Source organism: Cyphellophora europaea (genome assembly GCF_000365145.1).
Source record: "Cyphellophora europaea CBS 101466 unplaced genomic scaffold supercont1.2, whole genome shotgun sequence".
Classification (NCBI taxonomy): domain Eukaryota; kingdom Fungi; phylum Ascomycota; class Eurotiomycetes; order Chaetothyriales; family Cyphellophoraceae; genus Cyphellophora; species Cyphellophora europaea.
The window spans coordinates 989844-1008058 of record NW_008481808.1 but is presented as its reverse complement, the minus strand read 5'-3'; the positions used below and the strand labels follow the sequence as shown (position 1 = coordinate 1008058).

At 55.6% G+C, this 18215-nt stretch overlaps 8 protein-coding genes across 8 annotated transcripts; 3 read left to right on the top strand and 5 right to left on the bottom strand.

Annotated features, from left to right (window-relative positions):
- Positions 1-128: 128 nt before the first annotated feature.
- HMPREF1541_01873 (uncharacterized protein) lies at positions 129-1493 on the bottom strand (the record flags this gene model as incomplete). The annotated part of the gene is made up of 1 exon (XM_008716229.1): positions 129-1493. The coding sequence occupies one exon, from the start codon at positions 1491-1493 to the stop codon at positions 129-131; it is 1365 nt and encodes a 454-aa protein (XP_008714451.1).
- Positions 1494-2601: 1108 nt separating this feature from the next.
- Positions 2602-3257, top strand: HMPREF1541_01872 (uncharacterized protein; the record flags this gene model as incomplete). The annotated part of the gene is made up of 2 exons (XM_008716228.1): positions 2602-2874; positions 2934-3257. The coding sequence occupies 2 exons, from the start codon at positions 2602-2604 to the stop codon at positions 3255-3257; spliced, it is 597 nt and encodes a 198-aa protein (XP_008714450.1).
- A 651-nt stretch (positions 3258-3908) lies between these two features.
- HMPREF1541_01871 (dihydropyrimidinase) lies at positions 3909-5588 on the bottom strand (the record flags this gene model as incomplete). Its single annotated transcript, XM_008716227.1, has 2 exons — positions 3909-4403; positions 4596-5588. The coding sequence occupies 2 exons, from the start codon at positions 5586-5588 to the stop codon at positions 3909-3911; spliced, it is 1488 nt and encodes a 495-aa protein (XP_008714449.1).
- Positions 5589-6408: 820 nt separating this feature from the next.
- On the top strand, positions 6409-8393 carry HMPREF1541_01870 (uncharacterized protein; the record flags this gene model as incomplete). Its single annotated transcript, XM_008716226.1, has 2 exons — positions 6409-7123; positions 7204-8393. 2 exons carry the CDS (start codon positions 6409-6411, stop codon positions 8391-8393), a joined length of 1905 nt encoding a protein of 634 aa, XP_008714448.1.
- A 403-nt stretch (positions 8394-8796) lies between these two features.
- HMPREF1541_01869 (mitogen-activated protein kinase) lies at positions 8797-10016 on the bottom strand (the record flags this gene model as incomplete). The annotated part of the gene is made up of 4 exons (XM_008716225.1): positions 8797-9173; positions 9220-9601; positions 9652-9847; positions 9898-10016. The coding sequence occupies 4 exons, from the start codon at positions 10014-10016 to the stop codon at positions 8797-8799; spliced, it is 1074 nt and encodes a 357-aa protein (XP_008714447.1).
- A 1320-nt stretch (positions 10017-11336) lies between these two features.
- On the bottom strand, positions 11337-14217 carry HMPREF1541_01868 (protein transporter SEC24; the record flags this gene model as incomplete). Its single annotated transcript, XM_008716224.1, has 2 exons — positions 11337-13565; positions 13615-14217. 2 exons carry the CDS (start codon positions 14215-14217, stop codon positions 11337-11339), a joined length of 2832 nt encoding a protein of 943 aa, XP_008714446.1.
- Positions 14218-15307: 1090 nt separating this feature from the next.
- On the bottom strand, positions 15308-16615 carry HMPREF1541_01867 (uncharacterized protein; the record flags this gene model as incomplete). The annotated part of the gene is made up of 2 exons (XM_008716223.1): positions 15308-16093; positions 16145-16615. 2 exons carry the CDS (start codon positions 16613-16615, stop codon positions 15308-15310), a joined length of 1257 nt encoding a protein of 418 aa, XP_008714445.1.
- Positions 16616-17551: 936 nt separating this feature from the next.
- On the top strand, positions 17552-17716 carry HMPREF1541_01866 (uncharacterized protein; the record flags this gene model as incomplete). Its single annotated transcript, XM_008716222.1, has 1 exon — positions 17552-17716. The coding sequence occupies one exon, from the start codon at positions 17552-17554 to the stop codon at positions 17714-17716; it is 165 nt and encodes a 54-aa protein (XP_008714444.1).
- Between the last annotated feature and the right edge of the window lie 499 nt (positions 17717-18215).

Sequence of the window (18215 nt, the reverse complement as noted above, 5' to 3'; positions counted from 1 at the left end):
TCACCTCGTTCAAATGTAGCAATACCAAACAAAGCCATGATGGATTTTACAAAAAAAAAAAACTCGTCTTCACTTCGGCCGAGTAGTCGCTGGTTTTGACATTTCTTGACATACGTACGATGATATCTCTAGTCCTCGCCATACAGCACCTCACAAACACCCCCCAACGGCACATCCATGACGCCATCGGTCCCCTGGTTCCAGATCTGCTTCCAGCTCAGATCCATGCCGCGGTCCCCGTTGCCCGGGCCATACAAGCTGACATACGTCAGCCAGTCCTCCTCCAGATCCGACAGCTCGATGGCACCGCCCTTGCGTTTCTCGCGCTCGCGCTCCTTCTGCTTCTTGGCCGCCCGGCCCTTGGCGGCCTTGCGGCCCCAGCTGGCGTTCCGTCGCTCTTGGTCGAGGGCGCGCCGCAGCTCCACCTCGCGCACTAGGCGTTTGCTGCCGCCCTTGCGGATGCGGCCGCGCTCGTCGAGCACGGCGACGTTGGCGGCGTCGTCGACCATGCATTCGACGCTGGAGAGGCTGAGCGTGAGGTACTCGACGTTGAAGCTTAGGAGGGCCACGTAGATCCAGACGAGGAGCATGACGATCCAGGCAGGGATCGCGAGGGACCACCACCGGTTCGGGTAGTAGGTGATGCCTAGGGCGTGGAGGAATGGTGAGGGCAGGTATGACCATAGGATGTACATTAGGAAGGCGAGTGAGGAGGCTAGATATAGCACAAAGCCGTAGTACTCGTAGGTGGGAACTTTGGGTGAGGCGGGCGGCAGTGGATGGGCGCGTCGAGCTGAGTGCGCAACGGCTGCTTCGGTGTCGAGGGGTGTTTCGACATCGGAGGAGTCTGGTGTGGTGGGCCGTGTGCTCGTGGTAGAGCGATTGAGGATTGACGGCGGCCGGAGCAGCGATGTCAGAGATGGCGACGGGGGCAAAGGTGTGGGTGGACGATTGTAAAAGGGAGGATATAGCGGAGGCGGTGGCGGAGGGGCCCTCAGCGAGACCGTGGACTGCGAGTGTGGGAGAGTCGGGCGTTGGAGGCCTGGAGAGGTGCCGGAGAGTGGGAGCGAGGTGACACGCTGGAGGCGGTCGGGATTGATATTGCTGAAGGCAGCGGACCCGTTGTTCAAGGTCGGATCTTCATCGTCTTCTCCCTCGTCGTCTTCAGATGAGGCGGGCGAGTTGCGAGAGTAGTGTTGTTGAAACTCCTCTTCGTTCTCGCCCAGTGACTCGTCGTCGCCGATGTCCACACCATCGTCGTCCGCATCTTCAGGATCTACTGCTGACGGATGCAAAGGCGTCGGGGTAGCGGAGGCATCGCGGTCGATCGAAGAGGCGAACCGTCGAGCAGTCGGGGTAGGTAGGTCTGTAACGTGGGTATCTAGAGGGGGCAGTTTATCGAGGTACGGTCGTAGGGTTGGTGGTTGTGATGCAGATTCGTCGAGTGAACCCTCCGGCCTGCTCTCGTCCGAAGAGCCTCTGCTGGGAGCCATAGTACCGTAACGGCACTCTGTAGGACATCATGATCTGCTTCTGTCGCTGGCTTTGGAGCGACGTCGTTGAACCCAAATGCGCGCACGCGTTGATTGGACGGGTCTTCCGGAGACTCTTGGCGCCAAGGACAAAATGGTTCACTTCCGCGGCTGCCCGCTCTGTCCGCAGACCTCTGCATCCTCTCCTTCAACACTTCTCTCCTGAATTACGGAAGTACATCTCATGGCCCGCTCCAAGCAATGTGAAAGGCACTACAATCTCTACCACGCCATGTGAGGTATGCCAATGCTCTTGACAAATAACAATACTCTGGGCAGAAGACATATAAGACTTTGAAGAATGCAGTTCCTCCTTGGCGATGCTCTAGCTTTACTCCGCCTCAATCACATTGAGATCCTTTCCGCTCCAGATCGACGCTATACGCTCAATGCGGCAGGTGACAGATGCAAGGCTAGTCAATCTGGATTAGCTCGATGCCTGACCGACGTTGTTGTTCCTGCTTTTTCTGCTGTGCCTCGTCAGTCTTGTCCAAATCAAGCCGTTGTGTGACGGAAGAGGAAAGCTAACGCTGATCTCAGATCCCTCGGCTCTGCGCAAGGGTCACGACTCTATGTTGTTAGCTCCAGGCCGATGCGCCCATACCCCAATCAGCAGCACCGTTGACCACTAGCTCGCGCGCATGGGTATTCTCTGCTATCCCATCCCGCATTCACATCCGGGTTTACTCGTTCCCGGGTACCTTTCTGGCAAACACGGGTCAGGTGCTCGTGGAGTGTCTCACTGTTAGCTTATTGGCGTTGAACGACAACAAGACGTTAGAGCTTGAGCTACTCTCTACGATGAGGCGCAGGCCTTCGGTCGGTAGCCTTGGGTTTGAGAGCTCTCACCTTAGCGCACGTCACACACAGCAGAGCTCTGTCGTCGGAAGGATGCATTCCGGGAAGTTGCTCATTTCCTTTCCTCCTGGCACAGATACATAAAAGGGCCTCCCCTCGGTTGGTAGCAGATGGTTTGTTCTCTCACAGGTCAACGACATCAAGATCATTACAGACAACTCACTCGTTCTTATCACAATCTTTACACAGCTACCAATCAACAGCTCTCAAGATGAAGTTCTTCGCTACCTGTGCTGCCCTCGCGGCCCTCCCCATCGCCTTCGCTGCCCCCAGCACTGGCAAGTCCTGCCCGGTCGCTAAGCCCAAGCCCGGCCACGGCAAGGGTGACCTTAAGGACTTCCCCTTCTGCTTCACCTCCACCTACCAGATCGTGGCGACCCCAGATCAGGTTGTGAACGCCAACAACACCGCCACCCCAGGTGAGCCAGGTGCTATTGGTTACTACAACTACGGCATCCAGTCCGAGATGGACCTCATCTGCTGGGTAAGCTCCCCCAACTCCTTTTCTTTTCCACCTTCAATGTCCACTAACAGCTTCTTCAGCACATCACCCTCAAGGGCGTTACCGGCCCCTACCAATCCCCCGCCAGAACCGCCACCCACATCCACCAAGCCAACAAGGGCATGAACGGTCCCCCCCGTATCGCTTTCCCCAACCCCGAGCCCGCCGACACTGGCGCCGACACCGTCAAGGTCTCCATGGGCTGCATGGTCGGTCCCTTCACCACCGGTGTCCTGGCCAACGGCACCGACACCGGCGCCGGCTTCACCGTCAAGCAGATCGAGGAGAACCCATCCAACTTCTTCACCGATGCGCACACCACCACCTACGTGGCCGGTGTCGTGCGTGGTCAGATGGACCAGTAAATGTGTGTGTGTTTGCCGCACTTGTTGGAAAAGGGGCCGTTTCATGCCGTCCTACAATAGTAGCAGAGGAAGAAGGAGTTTTCTCGTACATAATTCTAATTACGGACTGATGGGTTTAATGGTCCACCACCCGTCGTCAAATCGTAATGTACTATTCACATCTCTGGTCCATGAACACGGGAAGGAAGCCTTCCTCCATCTCAAAAAAAGTCATGTTTGTCCCGAGAAGAGAGAGTCTAGACGTGACAAACAGCGATCCACATTCAGCGGCTTCCATCAGTCGTTCCACAGTAGATCAATTTCCTCAATGTTTACTTGGCGCACGCTTTTGAGGTGAGCATGCAAGTGCCCGCGCGTCTTGTCTCCATTCCAATGTGTCCAAGCTGCCAAGCCGCTCGCAGACTTGACTGGATATATACCCCTGGCTCTATCCACCAGGAGTCAACAAGATTGACGGACACGCTGCCCAAACTCACAACAGACCAACGCCCAGAAAGTCTCTGCTGAGAGGCTCGTGGGCAGTCTAGCCGTGCAATTTCGTCGACCCCTGCACCCTGGACCCTGGTGCTCATCCCGCAGCCTGGCCCTCCTCCTCTTACCCCCTACCCTATCCCATCTCCCATTCCCTCCCCTTCCAACCTCACAACCCTCTCAAAACTTACTGACATCAAACTCCTCCTCCCCCCTCGGCCCCGGCAACGAGCTCTTCCCCCTCCTCACAAACTCCCCATACCCCTTCCTCCCCACCAACCCGTCCCCGTCCCTATCCCACACGACCTCCCCCCTCAAAACCGTATACCTCGGCCAATTCGTGACCTCGCGTCCCTCAAACGGCGTGTAATCCACATTATGATGCAGCATGCCATTCGTGACTCCCTCCTTGATCCTGCCCTCGGGGTACCAGATCACCAAGTCTGCGTCGCTGACGCCCGGCAAGACGGCGCCTTTGCGGGGGTACAGCCCGTAGAGCTTGGCGGCGTTGGTGGCGGTGACCTCGACGAATTTGGTCATGGGGAGCTTGTTGGCGCTCATGGTGAGAGGGAGCCGCGTTTCGATGCCGGGGATGCCGTTGGGGATGCCGGCGAAGCGGCCGACGGGGTGCTCGGGGGAGAGGATGCTCTTCTTGCCCTTTTCTTTGTCTTCGTACTGGAGAGGGTGCTGGGTTAGAATTGGTGTCGGATTGCAAAGGGGGAAGGAGTGTCTTGGAGAGGGAGAGGGAAAAGGCGGAAAGCCAGAGAGGTAGCTGTGACTAGGGGCGCAGGTCGAATGCAACCCAAGTCGTCACGAAGCGCTTCTCTGGTCGTCTGGAGATATGTAGAGTATGCTCAGAAAACTTACCATGAACGGGCAGTGATCCGAGCTCAGCACAGTGAAGGTCCCGTTGCGTAAGCCCAACCAGATGCCCTCGTGATCCTCCACCCCGTCTCGCGGCGGCGGGCTACACACACATTTGGCGCCCTCAAACCCATGATCCCCCGTCTTGGCCATATCCGCCCGCGTCAAGAACAAGTACTGCGGACACGTCTCGGCATAGACGGGCAAGCCCCTCGTCTGGCTCTCGCGGATATGTTTGGCCGCACTCGGACTGCTCACATGCACGATCAAAATCGGCGCGTCCATGAGCTCGGCGAGGGCGATGGCGCGGTTCGTGGCCTCGGTCTCGACGATCTGCGGGCGGCTGGTGGCGTGGTAGACGGGCGCGAAGAGCTGGCGTTCCTCGAGCTTGCGCGTCATCCAGTTGAGGACGTCGCCGTTCTCGGCGTGGATCATGGTCGTGATGCCGTGGGCGCGCGAGGTGTAGAGGACGTCGAGGATCTGGTCGTCGCGCAGCTGCAGGGCTTCGTAGGTCATGTAGATCTTCAGCGAGGTGATGCCTTCTTGCACGAGTTGGGGGAATTCGCTGAGGGCGGTGGGGTTGGGGCTACCGACGAGCATGTGGAAAGAGTAGTCGGCGTAGCAGTTGCCGGCCGCGCGGGAATGGCAGTCCTTGAGCACCTCCAGGAGGCTGGGCATGTATTTGGCCTGAGGGGCGAAGGCGACGATGGTGGTGGTGCCGCCGCAGATGGCGGAACGGGTGCCGGTTTCGAAGGTGTCGCTGGATCGGCCTTTGCCGCCGAAGAGCGGTGGCTCTTCCAAGTGGACGTGGGTGTCTATGCCGCCTGGTGTGACGTAGGCGCCTTCGGCGTCGATGACCTTGGCTGCTTTGCTGGTGTCGAGGACGCCATGAGGGGCGAGCAGTGAGATCTTGCCGGCCTTGATGGCGACATCCAGTGGGGCGATATCGGAGGCGGTGGCGAGCAGGCCGTTGGTAATGATGAGGTCAAAGTCCATGACAATAGTGGTCGTGTGCCGGTCTCACACTGTGCTCACAGAGTCGATTGGGTCTGAGGTGTAGTGCTGGTGTGGCCGTGGGCAATGCCCTTGGGGACAGGACAAGGCTGGCACGGAACAGGGGCAAGCGGATCACAAGGCAGTCAAATATGATCACCTCAAATTGGCGACTGTTCCAGCCGACAGCACTGAACTGTTCGTTTAAGGATAAGATCTGGCAGTGAACATACTGTAGCCACCCGAGGCCGCGGCTAGCTTCAAGCTCGACGTCGACGTCGGCCAGCACGACATTCGCCGATAGCAGTCCCATCGCTGAACTCCGCCGGCGGCGAAGGCCGCCAAGAGCATCAGGCAGTGGATGCGGAGGGGAACGGGCAACGGCGATAGGGTCATTGCTTATCAGTATGCCATCTTCCTAGTATCATCATTGGCTGGTCGCTGTCCCCGTTTCCGTCTCTGGGGTCTGGCGAACGTGCTTTGGCCGCGCTGGATAGTCAATAGTGGGGATCAGGTTGCCTCGAGGCCGCATCGAGTCCGCATTGCGTAGCGTGAGATGTAGCATCGCGGACATCAGAGTGGCTGCGAGTATAGACCGAGATGAAGAGGGCATATACCTCGATCTGGTCCGCTTTTGTGAGTTGGTAGCCTCCTGAGGTATACCGGACGGCTGGTCTCGCCCGGCAACCCACTTGAACCGGCTTTGTTACATATCTAACTGTTTTTAACACAACTGTGCCACTAGAGGCAATCCTTTGAGGTCTTAAGCCAGCTCACTTGGCACTGTTGCGAACGTCAAGAGCCCCGAAGCAACCCACCCAGGATGGACACCATCAGTACCGACGTCCTCATCGTCGGCGCCGGCCCCGTCGGCCTTACCCTCGCCTACCAACTCCGCCTCTTCTCCCTCCCCGCCACACCCTCCTCACCAACACCACCCACCTACGCCCCCATCTCCGTACACCTCATCGAAGCGCACCCTAAACCCCAACAGGACAACTTTGGCCGCGCCGTAACCTTCTGGCCACGCTCCATGGAACTCCTGTCCGCCATCGGCCTGGGCGACGCCATCGAGCAGCAGTGCTATGCGGTGCGGCACTCGGCCGCCTACGACGCCAAGGGCCAGGAGCGCAAGGAGCACGGTGCCTGGGGTTTCATTGAGGGCATCAGTGATACGCGGTACCGGTTTGCGTCGGTGCTGCGCCAGAAGTATGTGGAGGAGATTATGCGGGGAAAGGGGGCGGAGGTCGGGGTGCAGGTGCATTCGCCGCACGTGTTTGAGGGGCTGGAGGTGGACGAAGCGGTGCCGGTGGGGCAGATGGGAAGGGTCGTTGCGACGGTGAGGGATAACAGTGGTGTTGGGAACGGGGGAGAGGGGAGGGTGTATAAGGTGAGGTGTCGGTATTTGATTGGATGTGATGGGAGCAGGACAAAGGTGAGGGGCGCGGCGGGTATCGAGAGCGAGGGATCTAGGACGGAAGACAAATGGGTTCGTGTCGATGGCGTGCTGGAGAGCACGACGATGCCAAAGCCAAGGTGTGAGTACTCGGCTGCCCTCTGCTGACATCCTACCTTTGTCAAGACACATATCTGATCAAATCCGCTAACACCCACACAGGCTACGGCGCCATAGAATCACCGCTCTACGGCAACGTCCTCTGGATCCCCCTCGACCACGGCGCCACGCGTCTGGGCTACAAATTCGACCCCGCCCGACAGGCGCTCTACACCGACTCCAACCTCACCGAACGCGACATCTTCATCCGCGAGTCCGAGCTGTGTGTGCAGCCCTTCGCCCTCAAATGGAAGCAGGTCGACTGGGCCAGCGTCTACGCCGTGGGCCAGCGCGTCGCCAAGTCCTTCTTCGCACACCAGGCCGTCTTTCTGGCGGGCGACAGCTGCCACACGCACTCCTCCGGCGCAGGCCAAGGCATGAACGCGGGCGTCAATGACGCCGCCAACTTGGGCTGGAAACTGGCCCTGGTCTTGACGGGCCGTGCGAAGCCGGAGTTGCTGGATACGTATAATGCGGAGAGGCAGGTGCTGGCGGAGAAGTTGATTCGGTACGACGAAGGTATCAGCGAGCTGGTGTCCGGGAGGATACCAAAGGGGAAGGAGTGGGCGAAGTATGCTGATCAGAAAGATCCAAACGTCGTGCTGGGGAGGGTGTTGATGGAGGCGAAGGGGTTCAATACTGGGCTGACGCTCGGATATGGGCAGAATGCTGCAGTGTGGAAGGAAGAACGGAAATTGTCAGGCGGAGGGATCGAAGCAGAGGTAGTGGTACCGGCGCCCGCCAGGCCGGGGTTGAGGGCGCCAGACGTGAAAGTGCTGGTACCTGCGTTGTGGGAGGAATGCTGGTTGCTGAAATGTATGCCAAACCGAGCGCATCTCTATGTGTTGACCTTCCTCGGGAAGGGAAGCCAGGCGAAATTGCATCTGAAAGAGTTCAAAGAAGACGTGGAAAGACGGCTTCAGCAAAGATCTGCCGGCGTCCATGGTCACACCAGCTGCAATGGTGCACTTACCAATGGCGGCATCAAGCCTACCGGCGAGCTGCCCGTAAAGTATCTGACCATCCTTCCGGAAGCTGTGGACAATGGCTGGCACGAGCTTGGCTTCGATCCGCTAGGTGCCACATATTACGACAACGCCGGCCAGGCTGGTAGGCGCTACGAGATTGATGTCGACAATGGCACTGTCTTTGTCATTCGCCCGGATGGGTGGATCGGTGCCCGAATGGATCTCAGCACAGGGAAAGCTGCTGCTGATGTGACTCGATACCTAGAAGGACTGCTAATTTGCTAGATGTCAGCGGACATGGTAGATTGTGTGAACAAAGTGCTTCTTGAACGACCTTTTCTTTGTCTATCAAATTCGTGTTTCATTTCGTTTTGGGGAGACGATCTTCTGGCATCGCAAGATTGGGCAAGGCCTTGGGACATGGCGGCAGAGTCGCGATGGCCGTTGCTCATTGATGGCTGTGCAGGGCGATTTGCTCTGCCAAGTCCAACGAAATTCCAGTTCTTCTTTCGCTTGCTATGCTATGCAGGACATTCAATTCGTGACGGATGTGACCAGGACGCCAACAAGAAGTTGGCTGTCCAGATGATGCTGCAATGAGAGGACAGCTTGTCGCACCTTCAAAGTGCTTCGTCGTAACGGCTCCTGATTCCTTGCTGCTACCTCAGCTGGCGAGAAGATACATGCCTCATCTCATAATCTCGTGCCAGATCAGGCCCTTCAGCTCCTCCTTGCTCAACTGCTCCTTGTTGCGGTCAAAGTCGAAGAACTCCTCGGGAATCGGCTCGGCAGTCGGCTCATCCTCCGGATCATGATACGGCTCGAGGTAAGGGTGCTTCAAGGCCTCCTCGACAGTGATGCGCTTGACCGGGTTGAAAGCCAGCAACTTCTCCAGGAGATCCAGGGCCACCTCGCTCGATTTGGGGAAGATAAGCTTGAGAGGGATCTTCTTCTTGAAAGGTAAGGAGCGAATATACTCGCGAGCGCGACGGGACTTGATGCCATAGTAATCCTCCATCGTAGGTGTGCCAAGAACATCAAGGATCAAAGTCAGCTGGTGATGGTCTGAAGTGGGTCAGCACGTGTTAGAAACGATCCGGGTCAAACGTACAGTCTTTGCCAGGGAACAGGGGCTTGCCGTTCAACATCTCGGCGAGAATACATCCCACAGACCAAACATCGATGGCCTTGGTGTACTCTTTGAAAGTTAACATGATCTCGGGCGCACGATACCAGCGGGTGGCGACATATTCGGTCATGAATCCTGAGTTGTCGTCGGTGCTGGCGGCGGAACGGGCAAGGCCGAAGTCGCATACCTTTAGGTCGCAGTTGGCATTAAGCAATAGGTTGGACGGTTTGAGGTCGCGGTGCAGAACATTAGCAGAGTGCATGGCTTTGAGCGCACGCAGAGTTTGGTAGATGAAGTACTGGCAGTGATCGTCGGAAAGATCCTGAGTGCGAATAACACGATGCATATCGGTCTCCATGAGCTCCTAACACATCGTTAGCGTTATTCGTGATAGATACCAGTAATGATACGCACCTGGATTAAGTAAACCTCATTGAAGGTTTCGTAGTTACGGGGCTTCTGGATGTCGAGTATGGAGATGATGTTCTCGTGGTTGAAGTATCTCAGCAGCTTCATCTCTCGGAGCGTTCTCAAGCAGAACATGGAGTGGTCGAAAGGCGTAATCTTCTTGATAGCCACCTTCTGACCAGAGGGCTTGTGTAGCGCCGAACTATGGGACGTGTAAGCAGGAGTTGTGAGGACACTGCGCACGGGACCTACCAAACCACGCCGTAGGCACCCTCGCCAATCACATCCTGAATATCATACTGGTCGGACACGTTGAATGAGATCTTGCGGGAGCCACCGTTGTTGGTGGAAGCAGGTTGTGATTGAGCCATGGTTGCAACACCAATGTTCTTGCACCTGTAGCTGCGGATGGGGGAGCAGGAGAGCGAATGCTATGCGGCTCTGGCTCGTGGTCGCTGGCCAGCAGCCTCTGGGGGTCCACAAAGATCGTAATTAGGATGTCGGACAGCCTCGGCGGTGAGAGCCTCAATTATGCAGCGCTAGACGGTATGTTGAGAGTTGGGAGTAAGCGTCAGGTCGAACAGGAGCGCAGTCGAGAGCGTGAAGGAATGTGTGGTTCTTGTGGACAATAGAAATCGAAGCTTGCGCTGCGAAAACAATCCAAGCTCTTGTCACCTGTCCTGAAGCGGGTGTGGAAGCTTGAGGGTACAAAGACAACAACGGTGGAGTTTCGGATTCGGTCGATGTTCCAGACAAGGCGCGCAGATCAGGTAGGATGGTCGCCAATGTTGCAGCAGACGAATCTGCGACTTTGTCTTCGAGTTTGTGATCTAGAAGCGGGCACGAGTCGTGCAAAGGAATATCGTAGCGAAGAGGGAGCGAGGTGGTGCGAGAGGTGAAGCGAGGGCAGTTTCGAAGCCAATGGTGGGGTTGGAGGCTGTGGGCGCTGGCGGCGGCGGTCGATGAAATGCGCTTGGACTGCAAACACAAGCTTGGGCGTGATCTTTGGTCGTCAAATGTACAATGAGGCAAAATAGAAAAGGAGAACAATGACTGAAGACGGACCGAACAATTGTGTCTGGATGCGCGAGTTGTGGCCTACGATACTCTCGACTTGTTGCAACACGTGCCGGCCGAAAGTCAAAGAGGGGGGGGGTTACGAGGTGCCGGAGAGAATCGACGAAAAGGTTTAGGCTTGTTCTGAAGCGCCCGTCGCAGCCTCGCCTCCTCAGCCTGTTGACAGCACTGCAATCTTGAAGATTCCCGCGAATGGTGGTTGGGTAGGGTGCTCTAAGCGCCAGGATTGGATGAGCACCGTCGAAGCATGCTAGAGCCTAGAGCTGGCAGCTCGCACAGCTCCGCCGGCTGTTTGAGGTGTCCTTGCTTGACCAATGTTTCATCTTTTTGGGGGGCGTTGCAAGCGCCCGGGAGGGAATCCGCTAGCTCGTGTCTCCGTGATTCACCAATGCTCCAGCCATCGCTTCTACGGAGTACATATCATCACATCGCAAACTACCGAGCCCTGGAAGTTATTCTTGCTGCCCGCCGGGCTGTGCTAAGATCCCATCAATAGAATGCTGTGTTCTAAACATGGCATAGCTATGTTCCATGTATCTGGCTCTCGTCGGCTACAACTACTGCATGACCTGAGGAGCCCAAATTAGCAATTGTTCGAGAAGACTTGCGCCGCACTAGAAGCTCACCTTTTCTCTCATCATGCCCATCCACTGTTGGAGGCTGACACCCTGGTCCGCCCGGTCTTCCACGAGCATCGTCTGGGCCCACAGACGCAAACCCGGTTCACCGTCTTCCTTCACAACGTAGAGGTGCGGTACAATAATCGAACCAACACCCTTGGCTTTATGATCCCGGCTCTTGCTAATGACTGCTCGCACCCTCTCGTTGAAGTCGTTGTCCAATTCAGGCAACCGTTGTTTGCCGACCTTGAGTTGTGTCTTGTCCGCTAGACCGAACACATCCGTGACCAGCTGAGGTACCGCATCCCTGCCGACCCACATGAACTGCGTCTGCCCGTCGTCGATCAGATATAAGCCGTATGGCACCAACCGCTCCGAGGATAGGTTGATAGGTGGGGGTAGAATGATTTCGCCCGTCTTCTCATCCACGGTGCCTGCATCATCCGGCATGTCGTGGAGCGAGAACATCTTGGGGTAGATGTACTGAATCAGGAGAGGTAGCGGCAGAGTTGACAACAAACACAATGCGGCTGAACGCATGTCACTTGGAATCTGAGATGACTTGCGGAGGCCCAGGTTCTTGGTCAGCGCAAGGAACAGGATGGGGAGACCGCGAAGATTAAGTGGGAATTGCAGACCGCCGCCACCCATGCTGCCTCCAGCGAGCTCCTTCTTGTAGGTCGAAAGCAGCTCGACAAGCTTCGCTTGGATCGAGTCGCGTGCACTCTCGAGTCCTCCGTTGAGCGCTCGCTCCACCGCCTTGTGGCTGAAGTATGTGGTGATGGCCTGCTGATCCGCTGATGCGTAGACGTCTGCTAGCTGCTGAGTCGTTGGAAGAGCCAAGGTCATGACACGAATGCGGCGCTCACCGTTGCAGGTGGTGTGCAAGACAGCCGTCTGCATGCAAGCAACCGGCTTGGTGATGGTCTCATCGATCGCTACTTCAACCACATAAGCTTGGTCACGCGGAAATGCTGGAAAGGCGCAAAGGTCCGAACTACGGTTGAAGAAATTGCCGTAGAAGGTGTTCATTCTCAACCCGGTCGTGGCACGGACACGTAGAACTGCTTCGAGACCAATCTCAGCAGACAGGTAGTCAGAGAACTCCTTGGCAAACTTCATCGCATCATCTTCCCTGGCGGCGTTCCAGCCCGGGTAGAAAAATGTCTGCCCACCAGTGTATCTTGGTAGACAACTCAACGAAGCCACATCTTGGTACTGTGACGAGAACAGGAACATGTCGACGGAAATTTGCTGCTTGGAGCATTCCACGGCGAAGCTCTTGTAGAAGCTGTTGGAGGTACCCAATAAGCTGCTCTCCTTGGAAGTGCCGAGCAATTTCTTGTCCTCCCGCATCTCGAGCCGTCCGCTGCCGATATTGGGCAAGGACGCAGTGACCACAGTCATCTTACCTCCAACCGGACCAATGAGCTTGTGGCCTGATCGAAGTGCAGATCCCATAGCCGAAGCACCGTTTTGAGTATTCGCAAACATTTCTTGCAACTTGTCAAGGAAGTTCTCGATGTTTTCCCGTGCCTCGGTTAGGGTGACTAGAAGGTCCGCCGGGGTGGGCAAGAATGGCTCATCCAGGTCCGAGACAACAAGCATACTCGTATCAGCATTCTCTGTGCCGTCCCTTGGGATGTTGAAGAAGTGTAGACTCGAATCGACAGCTATGAACCCAAGTCTCGTTCTCCGATCGGCATTCGGTATTCGGTCCAAGCTCTCGCGTATACATCTGGCAGCTGTAGCAAGCAGACCGCTGGTGACCGACGCATAGCTGACATCGATAAGGAAGAGATAGACCAGTGGCTGGGGTGACCGAACCATATACTCTTGTGGCGCAATAAATTCGACTACTGCATGGTTCAAATCTGGACGTTGCCACCTATCCAGACCTTTCTGAGTTGTGGCGTCCCAATCGAAAGCCTGGGGAACATCGTTGGTTAAGCTGCACATGTTGCATCTCCATCTGTGTCCGTGGTCAAGGAACGTAACGAACGGATTGATGTATGAGCGGCATCTCCGACATCTCGAAATGACTTGGTCGGGAACGACGGGGACGGGGTCTTCGTTGTCATGTAGCGAAGTATATGGTTGAATGACGAGCGCGAAGGGGAGCTTCGACTTTTTCAGAAGAGAATGTGTGGTAGGAATAGCATTGAGCGTCGAACGAACATACTTCGGCGGGCAGTTCGCATGAGGGGACGGTGTCACGCTCGTCTGGGAGATGTTAGCTGGGAGGAGTTTGTGAGCGCCGTCGAGCACTTACATTAGGTGGGAGGACTGCGGGAGGCGGTAGGTAGTCCAACTCGGCCACATTAAAGGGACTGTTGGAAAGATCGGCAGGGTACAGTTGGTTCAATTGGGGTGCTTTCACCTGTTGCTGAGGCGGCGGAGGCTGGTTCATGTTCATCTGGCCAAACTGTTGTGTCATTCCGGGAACACCCCCCTGCGGCTGGGTTGGGTAGGCGGGTTGAGGAGGCTGATAACCTCCAGGTGCGCCCGCATCCTGCTGTCCGTACATAGGCGTCTGACCTTGCTGAACAGCGGCAGGGTTTTGTTGATAGCCACCCTGGGGGTACCCCGCCGCATCCTGCTGTGCCGAGTAGCCACTGTAGGGGGCAGCTGGGGCGCCGCCACCAGTCTGTTGCCCACCGAGACCAGCATTCGCTCCTGCACCAAATTCATATGCTTGACCGGCGTATGCACGCTTCTTTCGGCCACCAGCAGCGGGAGGGCCGGTGGGTGGTCCGGGAGGGACACCTGGGGGAGACTGGGTTTCGTAGTTTTCGTACGACTGGCCCGGCGGCACAGCTTGGCCATACCCATCTTGTCCACCAGGCGGAATCTGCTGGGAATATTGTTGCGACATCTTGCGATCGCTCGGCTCGACTACCAGATGCTCGGAGGCAGAAAGGGACAGGAGGAGCTAAGTGGTGGTGTTGGAGAGGAGGGTTGTGTGCACACAAAGATCACCTTCCAGCGTTATGAGAGATGGCGAAGAAGCAGATCGAAGCGGTCGGACGAAAACCTCATGCTTATCCAGACATCGCTGCGGAAGCTACAGTGGCAATGCAAGGTGTTATATGTGTGTACGGCTACCTGTCACTCTGGCCAGAGTGCATTAATCCACCGCCGCCCACCTGTGGGAGCAACAATCAGACCAATCAGAGGATCCGGCACATGCCAAGCCATGAACGAGGCTGAATGTCCCACCTGCACCATCGCTTTTACTTGAGTACAACCCTCGGTGACCTCTGAGGTGGGTAGGTACCTGGCTGGTGAGTCCTCAGACTACTCTATGTGTCTGTTGTCAAGGAGTGAAGTTATCTTTTTCAAGGACTCTAGCAATTATTCGTCCTACTAGCAGCACAGTCAAACCTAGCTAAGGTCGTCCTCCATCGAGATAGAGAGATATCGAAGGTATATCATCGATCTCAGGTCTTTGTTCACAGTACCATGCAATGCCACGTCTCCCATATTCGGCCCATCCAAGAATTTTGTCTCCTCTGGAACTTCTTCATCCAGAATCGTCGAAACCTTCGAGATTGGATACCAGAATGTTGATTTCATTCCGAATCCTCCTGCACCTCGGTAAGGCTTTAGACGAAGCGACACGACGTGTGTCGCTGGAGGAACGTGTGGCTCTAGTGGATCACATGGAAATTGGTAGCTCATCGACATTGTGGGTGGGTCTTGTTCCCAATGGCTCAATAAGTCCTTCCTCTGATTGTTTGCGAGGATCCCTGGATGATAGTAAAAGGAGTATACCTGCAATCGGCGCTCACGAGCTACAGCTTGAATTGGCTCACTAACGTCACTGGGAGCGGCAAACTCCTCGAGCGCGATTAGCTGTTCTGCAAGGACCGCGAGCATTGTGCTGCTCCAGGGCCTAGGAATGGTTAGTAGGTTCACATCAAAATGCAGCTGAGTGGAACGCTGTCAAAGATAGCGCCAAAGGTTTATTTGAAACTGTGTTTCACGAGACGCATAGCGAGCATCCCGCTCTCCGATGCGCATCCTTTGGGAAGTACTAACCCTTCGAGCCGCCGGGCACGGTACATCAAGCGAACCGCTTGACGTCGGATACCCGGCTGCCGACATTTGATGGCGACGAACAAGAGCATGAGGTTCACCGCAGCATCTGGTGACCGGCGCGTATTGAGGCTACGAGGTTTGCTGCGTTTCAACTGGAGAAATTCGGTGCAGTGCGCAAGGATTTTCCGGAAGTCTTCGAGTTGAGCATCGTATTCAAGCTCATCATCCGTGGTGATAGCTACCAGCATTGCCCGCACGGCGTGGTAGTGACCCGCCAACAGATGATAACTTCGGGGGAGCTGTTGATTCTTCTGTGTCGACGTATGCATCCGCTCGTACCACTGATCAAGGAGCTCAATAAATCGGTAAGCTTCACCAAGACCGCTCTCGAGGACTGTGTTATGCGCCTCGGATATGTAGGCGTCCAGGAGCTGAAAAAACCTGGCGTGGATGTCGCTGGCATCTGCCAGCTCTTGTGAAGCAAGCTGCTTGAGGGAACTTTGCTGATGCACACAGGAGAACTTCCGGAACGAGTCGTTCACATCCAGACCCAGTTCGGCACAGAATCGAAAGAGGCTGGGCAGCAGGGTCTCCAACATCGGGCTAGTTGGAGAGGTGTGTCCTTTTGCCGGGATCAGATCTAGACTGCTGGAGATATTGAAGCCCGCCTTGGCATGTTGCCGTGCTTGGTGGTTGTTGCCGTGCCACAACTAATAGGAAACAGTGAGACTAAACAATAGCGATGATGTTGTTTCACTCACCTCGATTGCAATACACACCAGACAAGCGGCCAGCACTACAGCCATCTCAGAAGGATGCGCGATATCGCCAAGAAGGCCCCCTATCGCGATTTGATATTGGTCGAGACTGAACCTGTACCTCTGCAAAGCCAGACCAATCTGGTTGGGTTGCGTTCGCAGATGGAAGGCTTCATCAAGGCTGCTCAAAGAAACGATGAAGTGTTCGAGATACTTGCTGCCATGGCTCATTCGGAGCAGATTAGCTCCCCAGAAACCATCATCAACATAGCCGCGTAAGTCGTGAGCGGTATTCTCGCGGTAGAATTGAAAGCTCCTCAGCTCGTCGTTACTGAGAGAGATAGGAAGCGCGGTCGGCACAGGTCGCCATGCACACTCGAGACCAAGCTTCTGGCAGGCTGAGCAGCTTGGCTTCTTCTGGTCGCATCGAACACGGCGCTCCTTGCATCTAATTTGACTTTTAGTTGGGTCCATTGTTCAAGGCCTTTCCAAGTACCTATCGCAACCTGCCTTCGATTTAGTATGGTATCTTCTCCGCCGTAACCGAGGAATGGGCAAAGACATGTCGCCTCTGCCAGGAAGTCATGGCGAGCGCCAGGTCGAATCACCAGACCCGTTATTTGCGCATGCCGGAGGTCACATTCGACGGTAGCGAAGTGTTCTGCGAATGCGATGCCAGGCCAGGGGCTTGCTTAAGTCTCAGTAGCCAACCTGTTGTCCCTCCCTGAGCGGGTAGCTGTCTCTAAACCAGGGCTGAGAGCTGGTTGTCAGAAGTGGACCAGATTGGGCTGCGGCGTCCAATCACTTTCAAGGCGCACGCTCCTCTGCCCCGGCCGACGCAGACGCTGGCCAGCACAGTCAGCACTGCAACTGCCTGTCTTTCTGCCCCTGTCAATAAGGGCACCCAACCAGCGGCGACGCTTCTTTGAGCCCAGAATTAGATAATGGCGCTTAACCGACGACATTAATCTCCTCTTCGAGAATATGAACCAGGACGCATTTGACTCCGAGTCCGAGTCCGGGATGGGAGCAGGCCCAGTCTTTGGATTGCCGGAAACTCGGCGGAGATGCTCCCGACTTCAAATACACTTGTGCATGGTCACCATATCTGGCTGCCAGACGCAAACTTACTCCCTACGTCAAGGTAATGTATATAATGCCCTCAATCGCTCTCTGTAAATCTCACCCACCTACATCAAACATCTTACAACCAAATACATCAAATTGAAAACACGATATAACATCCCATGGCTGCGTACACCTCATCCGTCTTCGCCGCCACCTCGCTGGCGACAGCGATGTCCGGAACCTTCATCGGCTGTTCAATGACATTGTCATACATGTCAATCCCGTCGCTATTGCTACCGGCTGCAACGTCGTCGAAAGAAGCTAGAGCTCCCCTTTTGGACAATGCGAACCGTTCTTGGCAACTGCTTTATAACATCGGGAGTCGGGCAGGCCCACTGGCTGGTCTGGTGGGCTCAGTGGCATATGTGTATGCGTGGCGAGCACTTCCAGCGACTTCGACAACTGAGAAGCGTCTACTTCTCGCCGCAGCTGTTACGAACATGTTAGTGGGCCCGTTCACCATGATTTTCATGACAAGAACGAACAATGAATTGCACCGTCGCGCGAATGCGGCAAAATCCGGACAGGACGAGATTGAAGGACGGAAAGATGCAAATTCGGGCAGTATTGAGAGCTATGGATCGGTGGATCTGCTTCAACGATGGGCAAAGTTCAACGCCTTTCGCAGTGTTTTCCCGGCACTGGCTGTGGCTCTTACGGCATATGCATTCAGCCGCTAATTGGGACATATAAGAGTAAAATCGAGTGCAGAACGTGAGTTAGCAATAAGTACGGCTGTATAACATAATCAGATCCATATCACAACTCAGACTCTTTGATCTAGAAGAGTTTCATGTTCCAATCTTCTGGCATTCACCATCCAAGCGATGCTTGCTTATGATTGGTCAAAGCAGCATAATCACAGCCTCGTGGGGCCGATCCAAGGCTGGATGCCAAGATTTTACGTCCTTGGCGCTATCGATTGTGCGCGGCCCACACTCCTGCG